Genomic DNA, 26,998 nt, shown 5'->3' with positions numbered 1-26,998 from the left:
AGGCACCACTGTCGAGAAGCCAGGGAGAGGGGACGGGCTGTGGAGTGAGGGTCGTGGGGTTGGCTTGGGCAGAGGGGATGTTGGTGGATGGGGTACGGGTGTAGGGAGGGACACGTATGTCGGGATAGAGAGCCTTAAAGATAGGGCAAAAGAACAAGGTATGGCCTTGAACATGACACCATTGGCATTTACCGCGAAAGGGATTCTTTGGGTTTTGGTTGGTGGTGGGTGTGGACTGGTTCACGGCAGGGGTGCGGGTGGAGGAATGGGGTGAGGCAGCGGAAGTACGGGTGTAAGTGGGGTGAGCCATAGGAGTGAAGGTAGAGGTTTGGGAGGGCTCGGCCTGTTGGAGCATAAGTTCATGGCGGATCAGTTTTTCATGGAACTCGGTGAAGGTAATTGGTGTGTCTCGAGCATTGACTGCATCAATGACGGATTGATAGGGGGTAGGCAGTCCATCAATGATGTAGTCAGTAACATCCTCCTGGGAGAGGATGGTACCAAGGAGCGCGAGATCATCGACAATATTTTTTATTTTGTTCATATAGTCAGTGATGGAAGAAGATCCTTTGGTGGTATGTTTGAGTTTGTGACGGAGTTGTTTTATGTGACCACGAGAGGGACGGGCATAGGACGAGGCAAGAGCATCCCAAGCCTCTTTGGTGGTGGTCAAGCGGTTGAGGATAGGGCTGACTGATGGGGTGAGGGTACTAGCCACGGCACCGAAAAGAAGTCTGTCTTGACGAAACCAAGTCTTGTACGCGGGATTAGGGACGGGCTGTTTGTCCTTCTCCTCGATAAATTGCGAGGGAGGAGGAGTACCGTCGATATACGATGTTAATTCATAGCCTTGTAGGAGCGCATCGAATTGAGTACGCCATTGTTGATAGTTGGAGCCGTCGAATTTGGTGACGGCGTGGATGTTGACGAGCACAAGAGGTTTTGATGGCTCGACAGAGTTGGGTATGGTGTTGCTCGACATTGATGAGGTGATCGAGAAACACGAGTTTTTTTTTTTTTTTTTTTTAGGGTTTGGTGAGGAGATCGAACCGTTCTCCTGATACCATGTAGAGAAAGATAAATTGTATTGATTGAATGATGAATTACAAAGCTACAGAATACATCAATATATACTGCTAGGTTAATGTTAGTTTCCTAAGATAAGGGAAACGGTTACCTAAGATTAAGGAGTTAATCATTGACTAAGACTACAAGATATACATCAAATACAAGGAGAATAATTTTGTTAATTATTCTCTAATAAAACATCATGAGAAAGTCTTGATTTCAACAATTCATAGTTATAATTGTATATGGGTAACGACATAAAGCTAGAGTCGGCAAACAATGATACGGCACAAAATTAACGGGTTTGGGTTGAGACTTAATGACCCATTTATGTAAGCGGGTCAACACGAACACGATATGAGAGTTAATTGGGTCGGGTTTGGGTTGAGCTGTTTAGACAGAATGCCCTATTTACTAAATTAATCCTAACTTTTCTTGATCTCCATCACATCAATACACTTACACTTTCCAGATATAGACACGACACGAATCAAACACGAAATTAACGGGTTAAGGTTGAGGTGTGACACCCCCATACTCCGAGTGCCTTACCAGGACCACTCAGGTATGAAGACATCACCATCTCGGTCGCCCGAGGTATGATAATCAAATAGACAAAACAGAAACAACATTTATTGTAAATAGTTTAATGAATAAATACAATCCTTGAAACCAAACTGAAAGTACAATACATTATTCCAAACTATCCGTTCTCAACTGAAATAGAAATAAATGCTAAACTACAGCGGAAGACTCTATCGTTCTGTCGTGGCCATCCCAGCTATCCCAGTACTCATCTCTATACCTGCTCAATATCTGCTCACCATCCCCGAATGGATCACCGCAGGTTTTACAAAACAACACCGGGTCAAATGATACTAATCACACAATCAATATAAACAAGAATAACAAGACAAACATACAAATTTGAACCGTCACACACACACACCACCAACTCCCATCATCTCAATCTTCGACCGTCCACTGGACTACCGCGATGGGGGACCGCAGCCGTTCCCACCTAAGCCCCGCTCATCGTACGAGCGATAACCCTGTCCATTAATGTGCACATCCCCTCCCGTGGCGGGTTCCACGGAGGGCGAAACTAGGGCGTGAGATCACTCCCGCAAGTGACCCCACTCAGCCGAGAACGCATCTCGAGAGCCATAGAAACCAATCACAATCACAATCACAATCACATATTAAACAACTAACTACAGCACATCACCAATATCCCATTATGGGACTAATACTGAGTAGGAAATCCTACCTGGAAAGCACAACACGCAGACGGTATCTACAGGTGTATCAAAACGGCTCCTCTACGAATTCTCCTCCTACCATACAACACATAGATGCTACCATTCAAATACTACTCATAAAAACCCCCAATTCCTAAATTAGGGTTTCATCAATCTTAACAAAACATTATATAAATTATATTAAAAGCTTACCCTCGACGCAAGGAATCCAACGACGCGAACTACGATACGAACCGACCGTCGAACTCCGGAATTGTCAAGAACGCGATTAGGAAGAAGACTAGTTGCTTTCTCTCTTAAACAGGTTTTAGGTTTTGTAAAAAGTGATTTAAAACAATTACGAATATGTTTAAATACCTTAATCGCGTAATTAACAAAACCCGAGAAAACTCCCCCGTAAAACCGGACACTCGATCGAGTACCCAAGGTACTCGATCGAGTACCCCCTTACTCGATCGAGTGCCCCAGCTACTCGATCGAGTACCCAACAGGTCAGAAACTGTTTTATTCCGCAACTTGCCCTTACTCGACAGAGTAAGGGCTACTCGATAGAGTACCCCAAGACATATAAATACGGAGTATTACATGAGGTTCGATGACCCATTTATGTAAGTGGGTCGACACGAACATGACACGAGATTCAAATGGGTCGGGTTTTGGTGAAGGTTCGTGACTCGTTTATATGTGACACGAACACGAACCCGACGCGACCCAATCTTTTTGCGAGGTATAACTAAAGATGAGAAAAGCGCAAGAAAATAACAAATTCTTATTTCAGATGGGTTATTTCCCGTCTGAAATAATACGGACCAAATGTAGCCATTTTACGATAAAATGTTATCCTTTTTTGATAAAATATTATCATCATTTTCAGGAAAAAGTGACAAATTTAGTTATAATATTTTGTCATTAAATAATTACATTTTATTAAAAATGGTAATATTTTGTCCGTCTTATTTCAAACCGTCTAAAGCAAAGTTATTGCAAGAAAATAATGAGGAAGTGAGGAAAATAAGCGGGAAAAAGAAGAGATGAAGAACACACAAAAAAGCGAAAATATAAAGATTGAGAGCTAGAACGAGAGGGAGTGTACATTTCTCTCGCTTTTTCAAGTTCATCTTCCAAAAACCCTAACAATTTCATCAAAATTTTCAGCAATATCCCCAAATTAAACACTCTTAATTGTTATTGCAGATTAAATCTATCAATGTTCGAAATGCAGTCTGTTGTACCGGAAACTTCGAATTCAGTCAAGTCCGGATTCGAAACCGTGTTGCAATCTTCCGCATCACGGAACTGTAATCAGAGAGAAGAATTCCGCGATTATGCTAACAATGTCGAGGTTCGATTATACTTTTCGCTAGATTAAATTCAATTATTTGTGTTTTTTTTTGTGATTGTTTCATAAATTAGGGTTTAGGTGATTTACGTGATTCTGTTGATGAATGAGTGGTTTCTGATTAGTTTTTTTTGAGGTAAATGATGTAGTGGCGGAATCAGAATTTATAGTTAGGGGAGCCGAGAAAATTCGCTGAGCTATTAATGCAATAACATGCATTTGATTAAATTCGAAAATTGATTTGTTTTTTTAGGTTAAGGATGAAGTGCCGGAACCAGAATTTACAGTTCGGGTGCCGCGAAATTTTAGGTGGAAAACTAGTAAATAGTAATACAGTTAGAATTGTTAGATAAACTAGCATTAAACTCGAAAAATTTAATTGAAAGTTTCAGATTTTAGACTATGAATACTCACGAAGTTGATGATCGAGTGAGCTTATCAATGTACGATTATATATGAGATGGTTTATGACAAGCGAAAATGAAGCTAGTAAGATGAAGAAGAGGTAAACAATTGTAGTGGCGGAATCAAAAGTTTTAATTAGGGGAGGCGAGAATGTTTAGGGGGGACAAACTACCAATGCATTCAGATAAATTAGAACAAAATTTGAAAATTTCGACTGAAAATTTTATAATTTTCATTGTTCAGGGGCAACTGCTGTTGTTATCCCTCTAAAGGATGTGAAATTGTGAATACTTTCTCGGTTGATGGTTGAGTTAGCTTATGAATATACGATTATATATGGAATTGTTGCTGGCAAGCTAAAATGAAGAAGTGGTAAAAAAAATTTAGGTATGGATTTTAGTATGTGTACCAAGGAAAGCGTAAATAATCATATTACGTGGAAATTCATGCGTAGTTGCTTACTAGGAAAATTGGAGCCGGTTTAGCTATGAGGAGAATCTTAGAGCTACAAATACGGAGAGAAATTAAGATTAGTATCCTTCTTAGTTCTTAGTCACTGTTGCTCTCTTAAGTCTAAGAGAAGATGAAGAATTTTTCATTACTTTGATCAATATTCTGTCAAAGCATGGGAATGTGGAATGTATGATTTCTTCGAAATGGAGGATAACTCTTACTTTGGCGGTTAGTAAACTCGTTGACATGGCTACTGGTGGATTGTTAGACTTTATCTCTTGAGCAGTTCTAAATAGAAATGTGTTAGGCAAAAACATTCTCAAACAATTAGTTGGAGAGGAGCACCCTAATCGCACTTCACCTTCATTATCGTTGCTGATGAAACTGTTTCACAAGTTTGTTTACTTCGTTTTACAAAATAATGTATATCCTTACTCACTTTAGCAAGCGGTGGTTATAATGGTATGTAGTTCAGGCTTAGCCGGACCATAGAAGTCACACCATTTACTCAATTTTGAGTATATGTATCACTGTCAAAGCATGCCAAAGAATTTTTGGGTGAAAATATATGGCATCATTTTCTTGAAGGCCGAACTACCACCTTATTCCTTCATCAGCCCACAATATTGGCTCCAACTTTGGTTAACTCAATCCCTAATCACCATTCAAACCTAAAGACATCAGAGACAACACTGATGCTTATAAATAAAATACACCCCTCTACAAAACTTCATCAGACTTGCTTTTAGTTCATAATACAATTAATCTTACCACAATTCCCAAAAGTAAAACTAGTTCTATTGGATTATATACATTTTTCAAAATATCCGTAATGCAGTTTGAAATATATATATACAGCTCAATGCAATGGAGGAAGTATTTTTCTTGTGAATTTTAGCTTATACATGCATGGTTCTAAATCAATTTGATATCGACAAAAAGTGAGACCTGTGATTTCACTTCAATTCATTAAAGGATAGAATCATAGAGGAGCTACCTCTGTGGTGTAGTTGGTGTTGGTTAGTAGGCGTCCGTATGGCTGACAAAAGTGAAAAGTCCTTTGGAAATTGATAATTTGGTGGGGTTGTGCAAGGTTATATCTGGATTATTAGTTTTAAGATTATAATCTGCCAGGTGAAACTGACATTACACGGACAAATAGTTTATGGCTTTATCGTTAGTTCAATGATGTTGAAACCTTTGTCCTAGTATTTGATACACTTAATTTTGTTGTGAATTTTAGCTTAAACTTGATTCTTAATCATTGTTGTTTCAACAAAGGCGTGCACTTTCAAATAAATTCTATTTAGGTTGAAGGGTCACTTTTCTGATATAGTTGCAGTCACTTTTCTGTTATAGATACTCCCTTTAATTTATTTTCAGAATTCTGAATCTCTATTGATGTCCTATGTAATTGCGATGACCTCAGTTTCAATTTTATATTTGTCAGGAGGCAAGCTTGGTACGACTTGTGTTGAATGCATTGCAAGGTGTTCAGTCGGCCGTTGTTGGTATTGAACAGGTCTCAGCATTGTTTTGTGCTGAACTTGCTGACAGATCTCATCATCGAATTCCTACTATATGGAATAGATCTTTGAGCACATATGGACTGGGGAAAATGCTCAAATCCATTGGGTATACTGGCTCCATCGTTGTTCTCCTTCACAAGTTTGTAGACTTTTTTACCTGTTCAAGTTTAGAGGGGACTCTGAATGTGAAACAACCGGTCGAACAAGTAGATGCAGTGGGGCATGCTTGTGAGAGAGAGACTGCCGAACGTCCACCGTTTAGCCTTGTTAATCAGGCATTTGCTGTTGCTGTTCGAACAGTTTTGGAAGGGTATCTATGTGCATTGGATACATTGAATGCGTCAGTGCATTTGAGGCGTTCTTTCAATAAAGCCAACTCAGTGACAAATGCTACACAACGAGGTAGTCTCACAAGCATCTCACATTCTGAAGTTACACTGCTTGAGATTTATTCACACACAAAGGAGTTGAGATCCCGAATTGAGAGTCTTGGGCATCTTTGCGGCTTCTGTGATTCAGCTCTATCTTTTTCACTAGTTTCGTTTGAAGATTTGATTGCCCAAGGAGTCACAAAAATCCATAGCTTTTATAAGGGAGGGGTTTTACTCACTCATTTGTATAGACAACTGCAGGTGAGCATTGACTTTTGGAGCTCTATATTCTTTTTCATCTATTACCACTGTTACAATATTCGGGCAATTAATTTTTTATTACTTGTATTATTTGTGAATGTGTTTCTCACTAGTAAATCCTTGCATTTGGTTCCCTTATTGTATTGGTTGTTCTATTTTTTTCAAGATATGATTATTAGGGTAGTCATCTTTTACTGGCATTTTCCCCTAGTAATCTTGAATAAACTTTACAGGTTGTTGATCCAGCACACTGCAGTCTTCTCAAGTTTCTGTTTTTGCGCTCACTTGAGCCATATTGTACATTCATTAGGTCATGGATATATGAGGCCAAGATAAGTGACCCATATGGTGAATTTATAGTAGAATATGCAGCTGCTCCACCATCTCATCTACTTAGTAAAGCTGGCACTATTGACTTCCAGTTGGCAACTATTAGGGTAATATTCTCTAAAAATATTAAATTTGGATCTCTGAATGGGAGAGTCCAATTCTGTGCAATTGATGTACATCCGGCATTTCTTCCAGGACCAAGATGGAGCTGTTATTCCTTGTTTTCTAGATGATGTTTTAGTTCAATTGCTGAGAGCTGGCCAGCAACTCCAAGTAGTTATGAAATTACTCCGTCTTTGCAATTATGCTCATACTGGAGAAGATAGTTTTGAAGATATTCTCCCCAGCTCGAGTGACTTTCCCATACATAAAGTTTCAGGCTATCCGTTAAGTTTTAATAAAGGAGAAATAGAGGCCATTGTACTTTCAAGGAAGGAGTTCTATTCTAAGATGCATGTAAAACTTGAAATCTTTATGGACACTGTCGACATCAATTATCGACAGGTAATCTCTTGCTCGCTAGTTGCCATATATGATCAGGTTTTTTCGTCATGAATTTTTTTTACTATCATATTTAAAAAATCATGGATTTTCCGATGCTCCTTATCTTACTATTTCGTAGTTGTTCGCCAGTCCTTCAATTGTGCTTTTATAAAATATGCTAGTGCATAAATTTTATCTAGAAAATAGCGTAAATTTATTTATGTTTTCTATGTGATTTCTATCTGATCCGTGCATTTTCTGTACTGAGGCTTTTATGTGTGGAAGTTGTATGGTTGAGTTTTTATGTAGTCAAGAGACTTTTTTTTGATAGACTTTATTATAGAGCATGTCTTCTATCCATAGGGTGATCCTGGCATATTCTTTTGCTTGATATGGAGTAATGATTTCCATTTCTTATTTCCAATATCCCATGTTTTAGACTAGCTTCATCAAATTTTACATAATTTTGTGTATATTATCAATTTCTTCATCATGATTCATGGCTTCACAACTATATTTTTAATTTTTGGCAGGTAATTTTGCATGATGCGGTTAACTTCTATAGCAGTTATAATACTGGAAATATTGCTCAACATTCATCCACTTTGGATGAGACATGGGGTCTTCCGCCTGCCATAGTTGAAAGCAATTCTGATCAGTAACTCTCTTCCGCTCTCTCTGTCTCTGTCTCCGCCTTCATACGTCTCTTATATATACTCTTTTTCTCTATCTCGCACCACTGAGCCTTCCTAGTTTCTGTATCCATGTATGCAGCATGTTATTGGACTTTTGACCTCTCTATTCACATGTTGCTATTTAGTCCCGTGACTCATAATTTGCCAGACTCCTCTAGTGCTTAAATAAGTTGACACTAGTTGTAAACAGACATTTTGTGGCAAAGGCAAAAGGCATCTACACTCTAGATGGTTTATTAGCACCTCAATTTGAGACCTTGAGTTAGCTTACATACCCCATTTTGTGATGAAAATGTTCTATTTATCACACACATATTCGTCTTTTTATTGTTATACAACAACATTGCCCCATTGTCTCAATAGCACCCGCAAATTACGGGGTGGGAGGGGGGGTTGGGTGGGTCGGATGCACACAACCTGACCCGTGTTAGCAACACAGAGAGGCTGTTTCCAAATGATCCAAGATGAAAATTGCATTGAGAACTGCATCGAAGTTCCGCTACTTCACAAGAGCAAGAAACAGTCTTTTTTTTGTTATATGTTGATTTTTTCCCCTTTGATTTAGGGCTGCTGAGAGCATGGATTCAGAGGCCTGTAGCACTGGTGATGATTTTTCCTATGCATTAGAGCTCGACGAGTCGTCTGAATGTTCATCTACTGACAGTTCAGATGAGCAAGTTGATGCTGCACATTCGCTTGATCCTCGTGATAGTTTGGCTTGTTCTACGCAAAACAAATTATTTTCTTTGGTTTTCTCTAGTCTCTCGCCTGAGAAAGCTTCACAAGAACCTAACAAAGTGCACGAAGCATCCTGCTTTCAGAATCTTTCTGCAGATTTTTCGGGAGAAAGTGTACTCAGTAAAGATGATGTTTCTTGTGGAGAGTCATTAGAGGTTTCTAGATCATGGTTATCCGAGATTCAATATGCAGGTGCCTTGCCCAATTTGGGATGGCCAGTTGGCGGTCTTTATCAAAACCCTTTAAGCGTTAAAGAGAGGTGTAGATACGACAAAGGTCTGATTAGTGGTGTGGATCTGTGTAGCATTCCCGGCGTTCAAATATTGGAGAAAGACATCCCATGTTCTGATGACGGGTCTGCACTTGAGAACATAACGATAAGCGGAACATTTAATGAAGCTAAGTTTTCCTCGAATTCTTTTCTCTTACAATCATGGAATGCTAAATATCCAACCAATCTGCTCAGTATGAACCCTATGCTGACAAAAATTCCCTTCCTTCAAGATGTGACGAAAGATAATGAGAAGTCTGGGCACACTTCAAAAGTCAGCAAAAATTTCCCCTATTTTGATTTTTCGAAAATTACCAACCCTCTAAAACTTTTTGAAGAACAGATCTCGTCTTTTCAAAGGTTCCATGATGGAAATAATGTTATTTCCTCAGCTGATTATGGAACTTCAGCAGTTGCGAGAGTAGATAGCTCTGACAAGACAATGAATGTAAGAGATGGTACTCAATTGGACAATGATCAGTTTGGTTGCTCAGGTGCTTCATTGAGCTTGAAAAACAATGAAAATAACCATTTGGAAAAACCATGTGGAGGGAGTAGTTGGCAAGGTTTGCTCCATTCCCACAATAGTTATGGTGCTACTATTAAGGAGCTGGAAAATGGGACAAAGGCCAATTTTGATATGCCGCTTGATTTTATTATTGACAAATGCCTCCTGCAAGAGATCTCGTTACAGTATCCTTTATAGCCATATTTTTTTTTATCACTGAAGCATTCACAATGTAAAAGCTTTCACTTGCTTGACACTTAGGGTTATCTGTGAGTCTCTATTTCATTGTTAAGTTGTAGGTACTTAATGCACAGAACTAATGACAACTAAAAACTAATGATTAGATAGAATTTTCGCATCTGTATGGCCTTTTCCTTTTACTTAACCATATCAGATATCATTATGTAAGCAGGTTCTGTATCAGATTGCTGGAAGGAGGATTTGCATTGCAGGAACACTTTTGTGCACTACGACGGTATCATTTCTTGGAGATAGCGGACTGGGCAGATTTATTTATTTCATCTCTTTGGCTTCATGTATGTGCTGTTAACTCATTCTACGTTGCACCGTGTAGTGTTATTTGATAATGGTCAACTATGTGCTTTCATCTTATCGGCTATTTATTCATGTAAAGCGGAAATGGTATCCTACCGAAGCAGATAAAAAGATTCCAGAAATTCAAGGGCTACTCGAGTCATCCATTCAGAGGTCTTCATGTGAAAGAGACCATAATAAGGACCGCCTTTATGTTTACGTGAAGGATTCTAGCCAGACTCCTGTTTCAACTCCTGGAGTTGGTAAGTTTCTTAATTTCACCGAAAGATCTGATACCATGATTCCAACATCTCATTATATAATGCATCATTAGTTCTTTGACTTTTTTCGGTTGATAAAATTCTCATCAGAATTGCACTTTTCAGGGCTGCACTCCTTTGATTTTATAGGGCTTGGTTATAGAGTGGACTGGCCAGTCAATATTGTGTTGACCACAAGTGCATTGAGTATTTATGCTGAGATATTCACATTTCTCATTCAGCTGAAGCTTGCAGCCTTATCGTTAGCTGATGTGTGGTGCTCCTTGAAGGTACTGATTTATGAAGCTTCTATTTTGATCCTAAACTTAGGTCCGTACTTGAAACAGATTGTATTGTGAAACAAATAAAAATGAGTATGATTTTCGTTTAATTATTTCTTTAGCTTCATTTGCCTCCACTCTTTCGAAGTTGGCTACTCCTATATTCTTGTAATTCTTGCTTTAGCTTCATTTGCCTCCATTCTTTTGAAAATGGCTACTACTATATTCCTATGCCAAATTTTGTTCACGCAGTTTAGGTCGTTGGCATCTTTTGTTAGAGCCAAAACCTTTATATGGAATAGTATGGAATAAAGTGATTGTCCCAGTTCTTAAGGCCATTTAGTGCTTAATAAATTTATCTAATTCTGCTCCTTGTGATTTGCAGTTGTAGACAATTAGATTCTGATCAACAGCTCAAATAGTCTGACCACTGTCTTATTTATTGCATCCTGCACTCGTATTTTTTGCAGGATTTCAGGCATCTGATTAGTCAGAATTGTGATCCTCATCAGGTGGCAAAAAGCAAAATAAGTTACCTTTTAAAATTAAGGTAGGCAAAGATTTTCTGAATGTCTTATGATTTCATCTTGTAAAGTATTTTATTGTATTGACTTAAATAATTTCTCATATTTTGTCCACTGGATCATTTCATCACGAGCCTTTAAGATTACGGTAGTCAAGTCTGGGTGCCTTTTCGTAATTTTCTTTTATTTGTGCCCCTGGCTTTTCCATTTCCAATGGGGCCAAAGACCCCTTATTGCGTGGCACTGAAAAATGGTGCAAGGAAGCAAAATAGCTTACTAAGCTGCTTGTATTCTAATTGTGACTCTGTGAGGTAGCAATCAATCAATGCTATTCTCGGCACAATTTTCATATCATTCGTAAACCATCTCTTTGTATTTTCACTTCAAGGGTAAGACTAAATATAGCCGACACCCCTTTCTCACCTATGTTGACACTTTAGCGCCGTTAAGGCAATGGACCTTGGGCAATGTTGTATGTGCTTCTATTAATGATGTCCTACATGACCTTAATTATCTGTGGTATTTATTGTCACTGATTAAGGTTGGATTTATAGTGTCAACTGTCCAATGCATGCAGCCATAACCTTTTTTTTATAGATGTTTTTTCAAGTCTTCTATTGCCACCGGTCACAAATTTGCACTCTTCTGGAAGTATGAGCTAGAAGTTCCCATCTTGTTCACTATCCTCTTTTTTGGATGTTTTTTTTCCATGTCTATGTGGTTACAAATTTTCTGACTCTATCTTTGTGACAATCTATATGCTTAAGTTAGCTGAAACTCTACATTCAGAATTTCACTTGATGTGGTTTAAGGAAAGATGGGAGTCGTAGCCTCGTAGGATATAAATGGAATCACTTCTTATTGCTGCATAAGCATATTAAATTATTTTTCGCTGGTTAGTTACTTAATTTGATGTGCAAATGTTTCAAGCTCAACTATTTAGTTGTTAGTTCGCTAGCAATGTGACGATGTGTGTAACTCTGTATCTAGTAGAGCTGCTATACGCATTAAGAAACCTTGTGTCAACTGTAATACTGTGCTATTGCTGCATGCTTCAGTCTTCACAATATCGTAACATCTACTTTGCTTTTGTGTTTCAGGCACCAAGTTAATCATTTTGTATCCACATTGCAGCAGTATGTTCTGTCACAGTTGTCAAACGTGTCCTGGTGCAGATTCTGCGACTCCCTTAAGCATGAGGTTTGAGTTAGTTTATTAAATATGTTTTTTATTTTTTATTTTATATTTCCGGTTTGATTTCAGTGGAACCAAAGATGCATTTTTCTATTTTGGAATATGATGTATCGAAACAAGTTGCCTCGTTGATATGCCTATGGTTGTGATATTAGGAAGGAAGTCTTGATGCAGTTTTAATATGGTTCATCAGCCTCTCTGTTCGATGTGGAAGTATCTGGTTTCATAGAATTTCAGACCTAAAAGTTGCTTTGACTTGATGAAAAAGTGAATTGACATAGAAGAATGGGACTTTAGCACATGATCCGACCTAGTTCTATCTGCAACTTTGACCTCTCTTGGTTGCTAATTGCAGGTCAAAGATATGATGGATCTTGAATCTGTTCATAAAGCATATTTAATGGAGTCATTGCGCATGTAAGTAGAATTTTTTTTTACCGTAGATTGCTGTAGGAAGTTTTTTTTTTCTTTTATTTTTTCTTCGAGGGCCCAATGGTAAGTTTCACACTGTTATACGTTGGATCCGTCTCTCAAGACACTCACTGCCAATTACGATAGGAAAAAAAAGTTAAGAGGCAGAAGTTCTATTGACTAGTGTGCAAAGTCAAATAACAGAATAACAGATCTTCATGACTTGAAGATTACACCTAATGGGGATCTTTTGGGGGCATGAATTCCCCCTTCTAATTCTGTCTGTGCCTTCGCAGATGTTTCCTATCTGATGAGATGCAGCCCATATCAAACAACATGGAGAACATTTTACAATGCGCTCTAGATTTTCGATCATGCCTTACTAAAGGGGCTGGAGATATTGACTCTGACTGTAATTCACAGATCAACATTTCTCAGGTACATCGTACTTCTCACTGTTTCTATCTCCTCTTTCAACAGCATTATCTCATCGCCTCAAGGACTCCCACAAATGGTGAGGTAGGGAGGGGTAGGAATGTAGGATGTTTACAGCCGTCCTGCGGTGATAACAATATAAAGAGGTTGTTTCAGATGACCTATAATGAAACCTTCCATGGAGAATTGCATTGCTACTTCACAAGAAAAGAAGCATAACAAGTTTTGTGGACCAATTTGTTTTATTATTTCATAATCCAAAACTAAAGAACGATGAGTCCGTCATCCTCTTTTGACGTTGAATTTTACGTACTTCTTTAGGTTGATTTTGTCAGGTTATTTTTCGTAGAGACTTGGTGAGAAGTGAGATGCATTGTTGATTTCAAGTGCTGCTTCTCCGTAACATCTTTACGTTTGGCCGAAATAAAATCATCTATTAGAAAAAGTTTACCGAAGTTAGTCCCTTGATAGTCGTATATGATGAAGTAGCGGACTGATATTGTTTTTCATTTATCTATTTTGCAGGCACTTTTAATAAAGAAAACATTTGACAAAAATATCAAAGAACTGCATCTATCCTATCTCAAATCGCCTAAGCATGGAGAGTTTGGGCTTGCACGTTTCTGGAGCTGCCTAAATTACAATGACTTCTACTCGAATGTTTGGTTTGATACACCTCATCACAATCTCTTCCATACATGAATGCTTGGAATGGTCAAAGAAGCCGCTTATGAGATTTTTCGAGTGATGTAGTTAGCCAACATTATAGCTTGCAGAGTTCTCCGTAATCAAAAAGCTTAAGGAATATCCATCTTAATTGGTAGGTAAAATCTGGATTTATGGGTGGCTTTTGGACTACTACTACTAGCAGTTCTCGCATATTTTCCACAGGACCTGGGCTTTCGAAGTGAAGCACGCTGGTGTGAAATTTGTTTTGCATAGACTTTCACGGCCTGCTGCACTGGTACATTCTGGCTCGAGACGGAATGTGACACGTGTAGTTGTTTTAGTTACTGCATAATATGGTTACGTTATGCTCTTGTAAATAACGGAAATACAAGTTCTAATTTACTCGGTAAGTGAAAAATGCTGATTAATTATACAATGATTGGAGCCTCACATCATATGGATTAGTATTTTTATTGTTGTATTTTCTATTTTAAAAAATATTTACGTAGTTTTAAGTTTGGCTTTGTAGCACTAGATTTACTAGTCCGGCTCCTCGTTCTACTTAGTCGAGTAGCTTTTTTGGGATACTATAAGTTATCCTTTTTCACCCCAACAAACAAAAACAAAAAAAAAATCTCAAATGAAAATGTATTAGTCCATGGTTGGGATCACCATCACCTCGACAATAACTCTGTATTTGCAGAACAGAGCATTAATTTCAAAAAAAATATTGCGACAACAAAATGATTCAAATGAGGAACAATGACAAACTGAATACTCCAATAAATTTAAATCCAATATCATCTATGATACTGGACATAATGACATGAATAGACTTCGAGCATTCAAAGTTCCGAGTTCTAGCTGAGGAACTTGCTAAACCTGCAATTCTTTGATGTTAGGCTCTAATGGTTCAAAGATGGTTTCTACTTTCTCAATGTCAACCTCCTCCACCGTAGGCGGGTCCCATTTTGGGTTCTGCAAAATCCAGACGAGAATGATTCAAGTCGGTTAATGGAAACCATTTAGCCATATTAAACTTCTTCGAACATTAGAATTTAGAGGGCACAAACGTGATGTAGTTTGCAAAAACCGAAAAAATAGTTTGAATACTCCGATAAATGTAAATCAAACCCTATCTAGATTACTCTGAGAGTCTCTTATAGCCGGATAAACGGAAAATATGCACCGATAACAGAAATCTACTGTTATACATTTAAATTCGAAATTCTGATGTTTAACTTTCTAGTTTGGATCATGACAGTGCTTGTGAAACTAGTCATTTGTTATACTACTAGGTCCGACATGGCGACATCTTTCAGTTGGTGCAGAATAATTTGAAAATTGCCCTACAAGACGTTTCAACTAAAAAACTCATTTAATAGATAACATATGAGCATAATGACAAACCTGGTACTGCGTGGTGATAATAGACATGGTTAGGTTGAGTAATTTTCGACTCAAACATGTTCGTCATCATCATAGAATATCATGTTTTAGGCGCAGTAACATACATACAAATTTTTTTTCCTTTGGTGTAATCTCATTTATGGGAAGTCTCACTATAGGATTATTTCATAGGAAGGTGGCTGACAGAAGGTTTAGCGATGAACGTATAAAAAGTTTACATGGAACAAACCTGATCCTTGTCGACCAAGACTGCTCGGACACCTTCAGTGAAGTCGTTTCTCCGTGAAGACCTTAGCGCAATTCTATACTCGAGTTTCATCACTCCACTCAGCTAAAGAACAGGCAATCAACGGTAAATATAGCAACCAATGATAAAATGCAAGGTAAAAACTCCAAAAAACTATGTTACTGGGACTCAGTTATAGGTATCTAACGAGCGGAAAAACAACAAAAAGAAACGCTACTCAAACTCGGATAGAGGTAAGAGATATAGGCCTACAAGTGTCGTACTCGACTATTTTATGATAAATTCTCTTATTTTTGGCTTACAATGAAGTGTTCAAGTGTAAAACTATGTCAGATTGTCAAGTATCACTGTCGGCGCATGTTAAAACTGCAAGAAGCTTGTCCAAGTGTCGCACTCAACACCTTTATGAAAAATTTTGTACTTGGCTTTAAAAAAAGTGTGCCGAGTGATATACTCATGTCCGATTGTCGAGTGTAGGCAGAAGCTGCGTTATTTAGACTCGAATAGGGCTATCAACCACGTGTGCATGTCCAAGTGCCGAAGTCCGCTATTTAATGAAAAATTCTCTTAATTTATCTTAAAAAGAAGTGTTCAATTCATGTCGGATTCTCGAGTGTCACTGTCACCGTGGAAATGAGAAGTAATATAAAGGGTTGGACTAACATAGGCAAAATACTCACCTTGGACATATCAGAATCATTACTCCTGCAGCCTGATGCCACTTTAGCAAAATACTTGTGTGTTAAACAGAGGGAGAATGGAGCTCCTTTAGCAAGCGCTTCTGATGTCTCTTTGGCCCATCCCGCCACTACAGGTATAAAACCCACAATTATGAAAGCATAGATAAAAATATTTAACCTATAAAGATTACATTCTTGATTCTGCAAAAGTTAATATGAAACCGCCTACACTACAAGAAGATGATTTTTATTTGGTGTGAAGGAACCATGAGGCAGTATATGTCTATATGAGTATCAACTAAGGTAACCAACCGACTACAAGAAGATACACTTAAGTGGGCATACCCATGATATCAGAGTTCTCTTCCTGCCTTTTCAATTCCTCGACTATCTCGCCAACTGACTTGTTTGCTTCAAAGGTAGAAGCAATGTGAGGCAGAAGCAACTTCAACTGTGGTTCAAACTCTGGCTGGGTGCTGAATTTGGAAAGCAATGTAGCAATATCCTCATTTGGATCCGCCGAACTGTCAAAAAAATCAAAGAGCTACTCAGAAATGATAATCATATAAAGGAAAATCTTATCCCACTTAATCTCAGATGCGGTGAAGTAAAGAGTGATGACATGGGATGAGCAAAATACAAAAAGAGCAAAATTCTGAAATAATGTTGGTCGACATGCTTGCACTACATCCAAGGGTTGCTGAATATCCAATTACAACCAAATTTGAATCTCCAAACACTTGTATAAAAAAGGATCAATGAGCAGGGTATACATACAAAGAAGATGCCAGTAAAGTGTCTTTCAAAGAATCAAGGTTTCCTGATGGCACATAATGAGTCCCAAGGCCTACGTATAGCGCATCGGCTGGATTAGATATTCTTTTCCCAGTCATACCAAGATAAGCACCTGCATAGGGAAATAAATTGTTCACTCCACTCAGAATGCAATATTTATTAGATATTCTTTTCCCAGTCATACCAAGATAAGCACCTGCATAGGGAAATAAATTGTTCACTCCACTCAGAATGCAATATTTATTGCTGAAAGATTAGATAATAGACACTGTTTGCTCTATAATATCTATTGTAGAAATGTTCCCCTATCTTCATATCCATCAAACAGGGACATTGACAATAATAACCAGGCGTCAAGATTTGAGTCCCTAAACCAACAAGTTGTAAAATTCCCCTATTGTGATTAAACACAATCTTAATGGTCTTATTCAGCACAATGGATACAGAACTTAAACTCAAGAGCGACACCGCTACCGTGCCCTTCTAAGGTCCACTAATGTAATCCCATACTAGCCAACATCTGCAGAAGAAAAAAAAAACTAACTTGCAATGTCTTTATTACTCCCTATTTATGTGCCACCTCCAATTCTCTGAGGCATCTCCTACCTTTCTACAATCACATCAGCTACTTATTTAAGAGCTTTGTTACATAACCGTACAACATCCACAAATGTGACTACAAGCTATGTTGCACGGACTCAGTTAGAACTTAGAAGTATGCCACACGGGTGGCTGTTCAAGTGTCGGACTCATCTATTTTATGGGAAAAAAAATCATGTCTTTGGTCCGAGTATCAAGTGTCTGACATGGGTAAGTGAGGTAATCTTGAAGAGTCCGAGCAACATAGATTACAAGTGAGAAATAGATTTCTCCCAGTCTTTGCATCACAGAAAGGGGTGGTCAAGGAATGATGCTGGTGAAAAAGTATACATACTCACGTACCCACTGATCCTTCTCCGGGACTGTTTGCAGCTATGTATGAAAATCCCACATCAGGGAACAAACCAATGGCATTTTCTGGCATTGCAAGAAGAGTTCTCTGCAAGAAAAAAGAAATTGTGCAAAGCAACATCAGATTTTGACTTCCACAATAATTATAAAGCGCATAATAATTACAGAAGCCCTATTACCTCTGTCACGATGCGATACCGACCATGGCCAGATAATCCAATACCAAAACCCATGGTTATACCATCCATCAAGCTTATATATGGCTTTTTGTATTCAGCGATCTTGCATATTAAACTATACTCCGTAGTGAAAACCTGTCAATAGTTACAACAATGTAAGTTTGAACAAACCACAACCTTAGCGAAAAGTGTAAAATTAACAACAGTAACATTACCCAGGTGCCTCGAAGGCTCCCGCGGATAATAGAGGATCAAGGGGGTTATCCCTTACCATAGCCTTACACGTGTTAAATATAACCAAGTTGTTCACAAATGCGAACAGAAAAACACAAATCTTAACAAGATGTATCAGGGATCAAAATTACTACAGTTACGTAGTGCTCCGTAGTGAATAAATTCTTTCACGATTAAGGGAGACATAGAAATGATAGAATAGATATTAGTGAGAGCTCCCTTCAGCCCTCTTTAAAATATCAAAGAGTTGTATGAAAGCCCATACAGAAAAGAGACCTCCCTTCCCCAAGTCCCACCTGCATGAATAGATCAGCTAAACTCAAAAGTATTGACCAATGAACATTGGAGGTTGCCGGTTAAAAAAATCTTCCAATTGAATATCAAAATGGTAGCGTGCTTTTTATTGAAAGGCAACAGTCTTTCTTTGCAAATTACAACGCAATTTTCATTATGGTCATCTAGATACACTCTCTACGTTGTTAACACGGGAAAGGCTGTGTGCATACTCCCCACCCCTCACCCCATCATTTGCGATTTGAGGCATTGGGGTGATGTTCTTGTTGCAAATATTATTGGCAGCAGAAACAATATACTCACGAAGACCTATCACTCTGAAGCAATCCAATTGGTGACAAGCCACAAACATCTAGCAATCTAAGAGTTTAAAATAAACAGAATCAGAGTTCTGCACACCATAGTACATTACTTTAGCGACTGATTGACATAATCTTAGTGACAGATTATAGACCAGTGACAACTTACAAACCAAGACATCAGCCTTACGAGATATACCTTATAACATCAGAAGCAAGTATATCAGTGGTTTAAGAGATTCTACAAGTTGAAGGAAAAAAATACGTGCATCAAATGTAACATTGAACAATTAACATGTACTTCAATACTTTTGGGAAAATCGTAGTTAGAACCTGCTCTCTACAATCACTCAGCATATAAACTTTGAACTGAAATCACACAAGACCTTGATCACATCAGGCAATGTGTTATGGACAACGATATGCTTCACGTCACCACCTGCAGATTAACTTATGATTCAGGTAATCAATTGAATGAAATGGACAATCTCCTCCATACACTAGATAAAACCAGAGAAGAACATATACAAACATAGAACCTATAAGCAGTAATGATCAACCAGGTCTCTTTCCTAACTGCTAAGAATGCCTAAGATCATATTGTCCTGACTCCTGACATAGCTGAGGTAATAATTTCGGAACTATGATAGCAATAAAAACCTTCAGGACAAGATGTGTGCTTTAGGCCTTCCAAAGTTTGGTGACAAACACTAAACTATCCATTCTTGCACCTTGCACATTTAAGTCACCTTAAAATCTTATGAGTTGCTGATCTATGATAATGGGACCTAACACAAGAATGACTACAGATAAGAAGATTGAGCTCCTATTGACCAAGAAAGTTCAAAATCAAGATTAGTTACATCAGAAATTGTTTTCAGTTTTTACCAGCACAGAAAGCACGAGATGAACTACTGTCAATTAGAACACATTTCACCCTTGGATCATCTTCCCACTGGTCAAGAAAGCTTTTGTACTTTATGTCCATATCTGCAATCAAATTAGATGAAGGTGCATTAAAACCAAGACAAAAACCTTCCATTACATCTCATAATAAGACAACAAAAATAAAGTATTAAGTTTGGAGTGTGAGGTCATGGGTAGGAACTAGTTTTGGTCTTCTAGAAACTCTTTTTATTATAGTACTTGTTTTGCTGTTGTATTTTAGCTACTACAAATACAATTCTGCCAAGTACCTTCCCAATGTGTGGTTTAGTAGAAGGTAAAGTGGAAAAGGCATTAGGTTGGGACGTTGGGTGTGTGCGAGCCTCAGGTTCAAGGATTAATACATATTTTTGGATGTTTTATTTGGCAAATTATCTTTTGTTTTCAGTTTTTCTTTCCGGAACTTAGAAAGATGATATTCTCGTGCCCAAAATTGGAATTTCTGGGTCCGTCACTACCAGTTAAACTAAAGGAGTATAAGCTTTACCTCGAAGACACACAATCCCAGCTGCAGCTTAGTTAACTTAGGCTATTTACTTGTATAATTAAGTCATCCTAGCTACCAGAGGAGTTAGTAAACTTTTAATTAATTACAGTTGCAATCCTCGAATTTAGGAGGAAGTAACAACTTAAAAGTTTGTTTGAAAGCTTCTCATAGAAGGTAAGCCAACGCATTGACTGTATGAGTAATTAATGTACATTCTCTGAAATTACAGAGAATCATCCCTGCAAATACTCTCCAAATCTCTGCATTTCTTGTTACATATCTACATTTTCTTTCTATCGCATCTATAAGATTATTGATCCATCGCTAATATTAAATGAATGCCTGCTTCTCCTAGGTATTCAAGTTACTAGTCAGTCTTAGCGAATATTCCCATATACAAATAACACTGCTTAATTGTCAAATGAACTAGACAACTATACACTTACAATCAGCAAGGAGAGAATACGACTATGTACATTGCACATATATAACTTTGGGGTTGAACTGAAACAGCGAAACGATATTAGTGTTACTTCATTACTATTGTATTTCTAGTCAAGACATTCTTTCTCATAATGTATGAAGAGTGTACTTCTGATTCCTCCGCAAGAAAGGCATGTTTTAAGACCTTCAAGTTCACCGTCCCTCATTCCCTCGTAATAGAATGTTGGAGTCAATGCTAAAATAACTATTGACTTTGCTCAATTTCGACTCTTGGTCAGCAGCATCCGTCACGTTAGTGATTGGTGTTAAGTTATTAACTACAAAACTTAAATTTTGAAAACTGAAAACAAAGACATGTTTCCAGAGTCGCTAAAGATAACTATCCTTCTGTCGCTAAAAAACAACTCTTCTAGGTCTACAAAATTATAGAAGTAGGCCATCTCACCATCAAACGCCACCAGATGCTCAATCAATGAATTCATTTTTGGTGTTAATTTACCCCACTTAAGATAAATATTCTTTCTCAGGCACCAGCACACATCAAACACCTAAAAACTCAATGTTTACTAGTTTAATAATAATGACAACGTACAAATTAGCATTTGAGACGTACACCATAAACCATCCAACTTCATGTTGTCAGCATTTATAGAAAATAACTGCACCTACTTCCCTAGAACCATAAGATTGTAATTCAAAGCACCCAAACTAATAAATAATCCCCAAAACGGTAATTATTCCAAAAATGAAGCAATTTCCAACTAAATAAAGACTAATTATTGTAAGTAAAGCCGTCTATCACTCTATCGTGAGATAAACATCCAAACATTGATAATTACTCCCAAAATGAAGCAATATCCAACTTTCCAAAGTCTGATTGTTGGCAGTAACAAAGACTCAATCATGGATCATTTCAACCAAATTACGACAAATCTCGCCTTCAATTCTCATCCTACATTCCTACAGCCATTGCTTTGCTTTACGTTGTGTAACCAATAACCCTACCTCTTTGGCTCTATCTACGATAATCGTAAAATTCACAGATTTTTTCATTCTCCCAATCAAAGCAATTAGCATACAAGTTTCCAATTCAACAATTCAACTTACAAACGAACTCAACACTCACTTTATTAAACTGACGAACAATCGTATCAAAGCATTCATCCTATCAATGTACCTGAAAAATTAAACTATAATTGACGATCATAAAAGTAACATCGATCACTCCTTCATTTCAGTAATTCGGTAGTATTGCAACTTTTTAAAATTAATAGACGATAAAAACAGCAGTCTAGTCTCGCAATCTATACAAAATCTTATTTAAGACGGTTCTAAGCGTGAAACGGATCTAAATCAACTCGTATACGGTATCAGTTAGTAACAATCATTAGTTAGTGTTAGAGATACGTCTTTTGCGGTCGTAAGAGAGACTTTACTACGCAAATGTAACATCAAATCAACAAATTACTTTAATAAAAAAACAAAATTGAGTGAAGAAAAGACCTAAATTCATGGCATTGAGAGCTTTAGGACGATCAAGAGTGATGACGGCGACGCCATTAGGATGAATTGTGCCTTTGACGAACTCACCGGCGTCAGCAATGGCGGCGGACGCCATTGTTGCGAAGCTCCGACGAGGAATCGACGAATGGAAGGCCGCCACGTGGTGGAAAGAGAAGGGAGAAGTGTTGGTTGATGATCGCGTAATTAGGAATCGCGGAATGCTCGAAAGTTTCAACATTTGATTTTTGAATTTTGTTCTAAATGGTGAATTCCATGTCACTTAGAGGTTAGAACTTAGAACGGTGGACTTGGCAAACCGTCAACCTGGTCGGGTTTATATCGGTCTGTTTACCCGTTTAGGTATGTAATTTTTGGGTTTAACAGAATTTAGGTTGGGGCTAGGGGTGTTAACGAGCCGAGCCAAGTCCGAGCATGGTCTTGCTCAGCTTGTGGTCAAAAAGTAAAACTCGAGCTCGAGTTTGAAAAAATTGTGCTCGTTATTAAGTTTGCGAGCTTTAACGCGAGCTCGAGCCAAACTCGATCTCAACTCGAGCCTATATATAATTGTTGAATTTTCTTTTTTCTCTCTCGATATTTTCAATAACAACACTCGAATGTTTTATATACAAATATTGGAAAATCAATGAGACATTTTTTATATGGGTAATACAAACATATAATCATGACAAAATATTTTACTAAAATATGAGTAATATCTTATCAAATTACACAAGTTCGAGCCGCTCACGAGCTTTTCGAGCCGAGCCAACGTTAGCTCGGCTTGACTCGTTAAGCTCTCGAGCCGAGTCTGAGCTCACACGAGCTGAGCTTTGACCGAGCCGAGCTCAAGTTGCTCGCGGGTTGTCTCGTCTCATTAACAGTCCTAGTCGAGGCAGATCAATTCAGATGTATGTTAAGTTTGGCGTCAAGTCGGGTACGAGCCAAATTATTTGGGGTAAGTCAATTTTGTCAGGCTACTCAAAAGTGGAAGACCATCCTCATTTAGATCTGTCCGAGTGTTCGAGTTCATGTTTTTCTAGATCTAGTTGTTATTACCGCGTTACTATAAAGTCACATTAAGCTTTTTTATTTTGAATAATTTTATCTATATTAATGCAAAAGACAATGCTCAACACAGGATGCGCCACGTCATTCACCCAATTTTTCTTTTTCTTTCTTTTTTTTTTAGGAAATTCAGGTAATGGTAGGTCTCGTTTACGTGGAAAGAGTTTATTTCTTTAAATCGTCTCTGACAAACATGCGACAAATTATGTCATAGGAAATATTTTATGAAATAAATAGATAATCGGCAGAAGTAAAAGTAATTGCATATAAACGGAATGAATTAAAAATCGAAATAAATGAAAATAATTACATATAATCGGACTGAATTACATAGTTAATGAAACAAATAGATAATCGGCAGAAGTAAAAGAAATTGCATATAAACGGAATGAATTACAAATCGGAATAAATGAAAGTAATTACATATAATCGGGTGAATTACATAGTTAATGAAATAAATAGATAATCGGCAGAAGTAAAAGAAATTGCATATAAACGGAATGAATTACAAATCGGAATAAATGAAAGTAATTACATATAATCGGGTGAATTACATAGTTAATGAAATAAATAGATAATCGCGAATAAAAGAAATTGCATATAAACGGAATGAATTACAAATCGGAATAAATGAAAGTAATTACATATAATCGGGTGAATTACATAGTTAATGAAATAAATAGATAATCGGCAGAAGTAAAAGAAATTGCATATAAACGGAATGAATTACAAATCGGAATAAATGAAAGTAATTACATATAATCGGACTGAATTACATAGTTACTAATAAAATTACATTTACTTACGTGATTGAATAACAAATAATGTGAATATTTTACAGAAATTAATGAAATAATTCGTCTTTGCCTTTATGCTTGACGAATATAGGTGTTCATACCTCCAAGAAACTTGGTGATTACGGAAAATACGTAACAATCAATGTCAAATCCCCGAGAACCACTATCATGAAAATTTTCAATTTTTAGAATAATTTGCCTATGTTAAAATTGATTATTAAATTATATTTCTTTTTCGGGATGTAAAGTTTTTTATGTATGCAAATTTTATTTACAATAGTATATTACGTTATTTTCTCTTAAACCATTGCATTTGAACACGTATTTGAAACAAGTGTAAACATTAATTATGTAGATCGCTGATTTAGACCAACTAGATAATTACAATAGAAATGCAAAAAAAAAAAAATACATTCAAAAACATTAATACCGACCCAAATACATACCCGTGCAATTTTACACGGGTTTAAAACTAGTTATTATTAATTGGTTCGGAAATCAAACAATTTAACAAAATGGTGTTTATGTAGGATCAAAATTTTGACTTAGTTACTTGGATAATTCAGGATGAATCATCATTTCCAGTGACAGATTTGTAATATTTGTACATACCGACATGTGAGCGTATCACAAATCCACAAGACCACAACCTAGGTTGCACCAAAACGGATACAGACACTGACACGACACGGACACGTGACACGGCATCCCATGAAATTTAGGACACGGGACACGTCATTTAAATTTAATAAAATATATATTTTATAGTTATATATGTGTGATTTTATTTTTGAAAAAGTATTGAATATTAAATTTAAATAAGTTAAAGTAAAACTTACGTTAATTATAACTCATTCTCATTTCCAAAACCAAAATCCAACTTATAATCAATCTATTTCGACATTTCATTACTAGTCTAAAGAACATCATTTGTCTCCAATTCAGCTTATTTCCCCAACCAAATTCAACCATATAACAATTCTCGTCATTTACCTTAAATTCAACTTAATTCCGTTTTGAGGTGTGTCCAAATACCATGGACACGGCTCAAAATACCATGGACACGTGTCGGACACGTACCCAAATAAAAGATGAAAGTTAGACACAGCTTTACAAGTGTCTGACACGTTTTGACGTGTGTCCGACGAGTGTCGTGTCTGACACGGGTGTCCGACACGAGAACGCTGATTAGGAGGAGTGTTCATGCAACCTAGTCCACAACACACCATAAATCGTCCCAGTGCTTATATAGAATGGCCACTTCAAATGACGGTGTTGCCGTAGAAGACCCATTATCAACTTATGGTGATAATTAGCTAATAATCTATAACAGTTAGTCTTGCTAAAGACGGGTCGGAAGCAAGTGAAGGGTAATGCCACTCACAAAATGGATAGGGGAATAAGGTGGGGCACCCCATGTGCTTCCCTCTTTAAATGAGATTTTGTGAATCTATAATTGTAACTGTACATGACTTCATCATACCACAAATACTATCTTACAACCAGTTGTATATTAGCATTGTACAACCGCCTCAAGTTGTTGAGTTCTTTACACAAAGTTGTCGAGTTATTTTATAAGTTATTGAGCTAATTTAAAAAGTTATTTTAATATTTATTCCTCTTAAGTCAATAACTTTGTATTGTAACTCGACAATTTTGTTAGTAAAGCTCGACAACTTTATAACAAAACTCGACAACATTAAAAATATTGTACATAAACTACATACAACCAGTTGTATAATCTACTAATTGTCATCATACTAGCAATAATATCCTAATAACTTAGTAAGCAGTAGCACTATAAGAAGTGATAAGTCATATCGTACCTACCCATTTCATGCACATTATTGCTTTTATTATTGTGATATTTGTGAGGTGGTCATTGTCATGGTCGTTACTCAAGTTAATTACTCCCAAATTGTGATATTTCTCATGTATGTTGTACCTATCACTCTATTAAAAGATCACTGTAACATCGAATCAATTATACGAAGTAGTAGTTGTTTGAAAAACTATAGAAAATAATTTATTTTCATTAGTTATTTGATCAAGGAAGTCCAACAAACTATACGAAAGTTTAGTTCTAACAATAAATAGAAATTGAGCATGCAATTTTCTTTGGTGAGCTTCTTGAATGCTATGGCCCTTGTCATTTAAGATGAGACATATCCTCGAGACTTCAATATAATACAGTAATTAATAACCGATTTATTTAGTGTAATTAGTCTTAGAAATAGAACGAGTACTTAAATGATCTCTTCTTAGATGGCTTCGAATGAGATTGAACCGTTTGAATACATGAATACTTTGTATTATTTGTTTCAATACAATTTGATTCATTTTTTCCTTTTTAGAAAAAGAACTAATGGAATCATGTAATTGATTAATTTTTATTTATACCTTCCAATTGTATACACGCTCGAATTAGATAGTTAAATTTGGGAAAACAAATTCTCCCTTAGAAATTTCACTATTAATGAGTTTTCTAGTCTTGCACGCAATACATATCTATTGCAAAGACTCATTTTCTTAGATAAACGCGAGGTTGAAATTTTGATTTCTAAATTTAACAGTAGAAATAAAATAAACGAGATATATCTATAAATGATATATTATGAGAAAAATTTGATGTAGTACATCAGATGTA

General features: G+C 37.0%; 2 protein-coding genes across 3 annotated transcripts; one reads left to right on the top strand and one right to left on the bottom strand.

Annotated features, from left to right (window-relative positions):
• The first annotated feature begins 3,310 nt into the window (after window positions 1–3,310).
• LOC141597333 (uncharacterized) lies at window positions 3,311–14,468 on the top strand. The gene is made up of 14 exons (XM_074417751.1): window positions 3,311–3,672; window positions 5,978–6,688; window positions 6,922–7,125; window positions 7,214–7,522; window positions 8,035–8,159; window positions 8,762–9,898; window positions 10,108–10,249; window positions 10,348–10,510; window positions 10,634–10,797; window positions 11,259–11,338; window positions 12,413–12,512; window positions 12,862–12,923; window positions 13,214–13,355; window positions 13,878–14,468. The coding sequence occupies exons 1-14, from the start codon at window positions 3,538–3,540 to the stop codon at window positions 14,052–14,054; spliced, it is 3,651 nt and encodes a 1,216-aa protein (XP_074273852.1). The 5' UTR covers window positions 3,311–3,537; the 3' UTR covers window positions 14,055–14,468.
• A 183-nt stretch (window positions 14,469–14,651) lies between these two features.
• Window positions 14,652–22,802, bottom strand: LOC141597334 (3-hydroxyisobutyryl-CoA hydrolase-like protein 3, mitochondrial). 2 transcript variants are annotated; one of them, XM_074417752.1, is made up of 10 exons: window positions 22,490–22,802; window positions 19,999–20,100; window positions 19,497–19,549; window positions 18,284–18,418; window positions 18,096–18,192; window positions 17,136–17,265; window positions 16,704–16,882; window positions 16,359–16,486; window positions 15,661–15,762; window positions 14,652–14,999 (listed from the first exon to the last, which is right to left on the bottom strand). In XM_074417752.1, the coding sequence occupies exons 1-10, from the start codon at window positions 22,725–22,727 to the stop codon at window positions 14,898–14,900; spliced, it is 1,266 nt and encodes a 421-aa protein (XP_074273853.1). In that variant the 5' UTR covers window positions 22,728–22,802; the 3' UTR covers window positions 14,652–14,897. The 2 variants fall into 2 exon arrangements, with proteins under 2 accessions (XP_074273853.1, XP_074273854.1); XM_074417753.1 differs by having other exon boundaries at window positions 19,444–19,549; window positions 22,490–22,745.
• Between the last annotated feature and the right edge of the window lie 4,196 nt (window positions 22,803–26,998).

This window comes from Silene latifolia, chromosome 8, assembly GCF_048544455.1.
Source record: "Silene latifolia isolate original U9 population chromosome 8, ASM4854445v1, whole genome shotgun sequence".
Taxonomy (NCBI): domain Eukaryota; kingdom Viridiplantae; phylum Streptophyta; class Magnoliopsida; order Caryophyllales; family Caryophyllaceae; genus Silene; species Silene latifolia.
The sequence above is the reverse complement of the archived record's forward strand: the minus strand, read 5'-3'. Positions and strand labels throughout refer to the sequence as shown.